Source organism: Austrofundulus limnaeus, unplaced genomic scaffold, assembly GCF_001266775.1.
Source record: "Austrofundulus limnaeus strain Quisiro unplaced genomic scaffold, Austrofundulus_limnaeus-1.0 Scaffold356, whole genome shotgun sequence".
NCBI classification, from domain to species: Eukaryota; Metazoa; Chordata; class Actinopteri; order Cyprinodontiformes; family Rivulidae; genus Austrofundulus; species Austrofundulus limnaeus.
In genome coordinates this window covers 449,099-451,602 of record NW_013952758.1, presented here as the reverse complement: position 1 = coordinate 451,602, position 2,504 = coordinate 449,099, and the positions used below count along the sequence as shown (strand labels likewise).

The 2,504-nt window shown below is 38.5% G+C and overlaps 1 protein-coding gene across 1 annotated transcript in view; it reads left to right on the top strand.

The window, feature by feature from the left end:
• LOC106528015 (extracellular calcium-sensing receptor-like) overlaps positions 1 to 2,504 on the top strand; it is a 5,218-nt gene that overhangs the window by 351 nt on the left and 2,363 nt on the right. Inside the window, exons 2-3 of the mRNA XM_014023062.1 lie at positions 864 to 1,091; positions 1,221 to 1,344. Coding sequence (XP_013878516.1) covers positions 864 to 1,091; positions 1,221 to 1,344 — 352 coding nt within the window. The remainder of the gene's footprint in view (positions 1 to 863; positions 1,092 to 1,220; positions 1,345 to 2,504) is intronic.

Sequence of the window (2,504 nt, the reverse complement as noted above, 5' to 3'; positions counted from 1 at the left end):
TATCCATCCTTTCTCAGAACCATACCCAGTGACTACTATCAGAGCAGAGCTCTGGCTCAGTTAGTTAAACACTTTGGATGGACTTGGGTTGGAGCTGTTAGAACCAATGATGATTATGGCAACAATGGCATGGCAACATTCACAGAAACAGCAGAGCAGCTGGGCATCTGTCTAGAATATTCTGTTTCTTTCTTTAGAACAGATTCATCTGAAAAAATACAAAAGATGCTTGACATTATAAAAGCTTCAACATCTAAGGTTATTGTTGCTTTCCTTTCTCACCGTGATATGGAGGTGTTATTACATGAGTTGTCCCTCCAAAACCTGACAGGGTACCAGTGGGTTGGCAGTGAGTCGTGGATCTTTGATTCTCAAATTGCAGCAATGGATAAAAATCATATTTTGAATGGAGCTATAGGACTTTCTATCCCTAAAGCACATGTCAGTGGTTTGAAAGAGTTCATGCTGGATGTGAAGCCACTTGGGTCTTCAAATAATGACTTATTTACAGAGTTCTGGGAGGCATTATTCAGCTGTAAGTTCAATCAAACAGTACAAACAGAAGAGACTCAGAAACAATGCACAAGGCATGAGGATCTGACTGCAGTAGAAAACAGCTTCACTGACATGTCCCTCATGCCTATTTTTAACAATATTTACAAAGGAGTGTATGCAGTGGCCCATGCTTTGCACAATATTCTCAGTTGTAATAAAACCTGTAACAAGAGTGTTCACCTACAGCCGTTTACAGTAAGTTTATCAGCCCAAAAAGGTGCCTTGAGTTTCAACATCTCCATGAATTAATTCAATTTTTTGTTCAAGATATCAAATTATATTTATAAGATTAATATCCCTTGTCTTAGATTTTGCTTCATATTCAAAAAATACACTTCAAATCCAAAGAAGGAGAAGAAGTGTACTTTAATGAAAACGGAGATCCAGCTGCAAAATATGAGATTATAAACTGGCAGCTAAAAGAAAATGGAATTGTGGACTTTGTCAGTATTGGTTTCTATGATGCATCATTACCTGCTGTCAAACAGCTCAGTCTACAAAATACAACTTTGATTTGGGCTCAAAGTTCAAAACAGGTGAAATCTTTTGCATAGTTTATAAACAATACGTTTCAGATTGTTAAAAAAATCATTGTTTAAAAACATTGCACTATTTTTGTTTTACAGAGACTGCATACATATTTCATGCTGGTTTTGTTCTTGTAGGTTCCTGTGTCAGTTTGCAGTGAGAAGTGTTCTCCGGGAACACGTAAAGTTCTCCAGAAAGGAAAACCAGTTTGCTGCTATGACTGTGTTAGATGTGCAGAGGGAGACATCAGCAATGTTACAGGTAACATATTATTATAAGTTTTTTTTTTTACCAGAATAAAATAAGTTTTCTAAAATTATATTTCTTTTATTTATTTATTTATTTTCAAAATATGTTTTATTTGGACATTATGTGGGTAAGGTCCTCAAAGTAGTTGAGTTCAGCAGGATCGCCTGCAGGTATTTATCAAATACTATACACACAAAACCATCACCGGACCTGACCACAACCCAGACGTAGACATTGTGCACTAGAAGCACAGCATGCTACTAGTGCACAAAACAAGCATAATGCACCTGACCCACAGATCCAGGCCACATGTGTGCACTTGCACTGAACGGTCAAGTTCTGACCAACACAACACGGCATGGTGCACAAACACAGATAACCTGTCCCACACCAGGCCAAATGTGCACAATACAAGCATACATACACACACACACAGCATGGACCTGTTGCACAAAACTAGGATAGGGGGTTTAAGCTGGCATTTTTGGTGTAATCCGATTAATCATTGATTCAGTTGCACAAAAGAGGAGCCAGCTGGTTAAAAGTGAAGCATATTTAATCTGTCATTGGGCCTCATGCAAGAACATGTTCGTATTCTTATCCTAAATTTATCTTACTTTTGTTCGTACGAAGGGTTCGTACGAACATGTCATGTCAGATTCAACAAACTCTTCTATCTTCAGGAAAAGTGTGTAAATGAGGAGCGTAAACTGCTGAATGCGTATCAGGTGCTCGTGCACGAGGAGAGGAGATTAGCATAATTACCACCCCAAAACACCATATAAGGCTATGTTTCCTGCCCCACCAGGAAGTGTCCATTCATAAATGACATCACAAAGTAAAAAATAAGAACTTTACGAGTTCGGAGATTGAAGTCCTGCTCTCAGAGATCCAGAAAAAAAGTCATTTTTAGCAGCATCAGACCTGCTAAAGCCAAGGAATGCAATGATGACTGCTCTTAATGTTGTGTCTCCTGTCACAGAAATAAAAATCTTAATCATATTCATCTCTCTCTAGTCCTGCTTCAGTTTTACTTTGGTCAAAGATTTTAAATTTAAGTGTAAACAACTGTGTTACATAGTTTTCATTTATTCAGAAGAAGAACAGTCCCGCACCGCTACCACCCCTCACCCCACACACACACACACACACACACACACACACACACACAC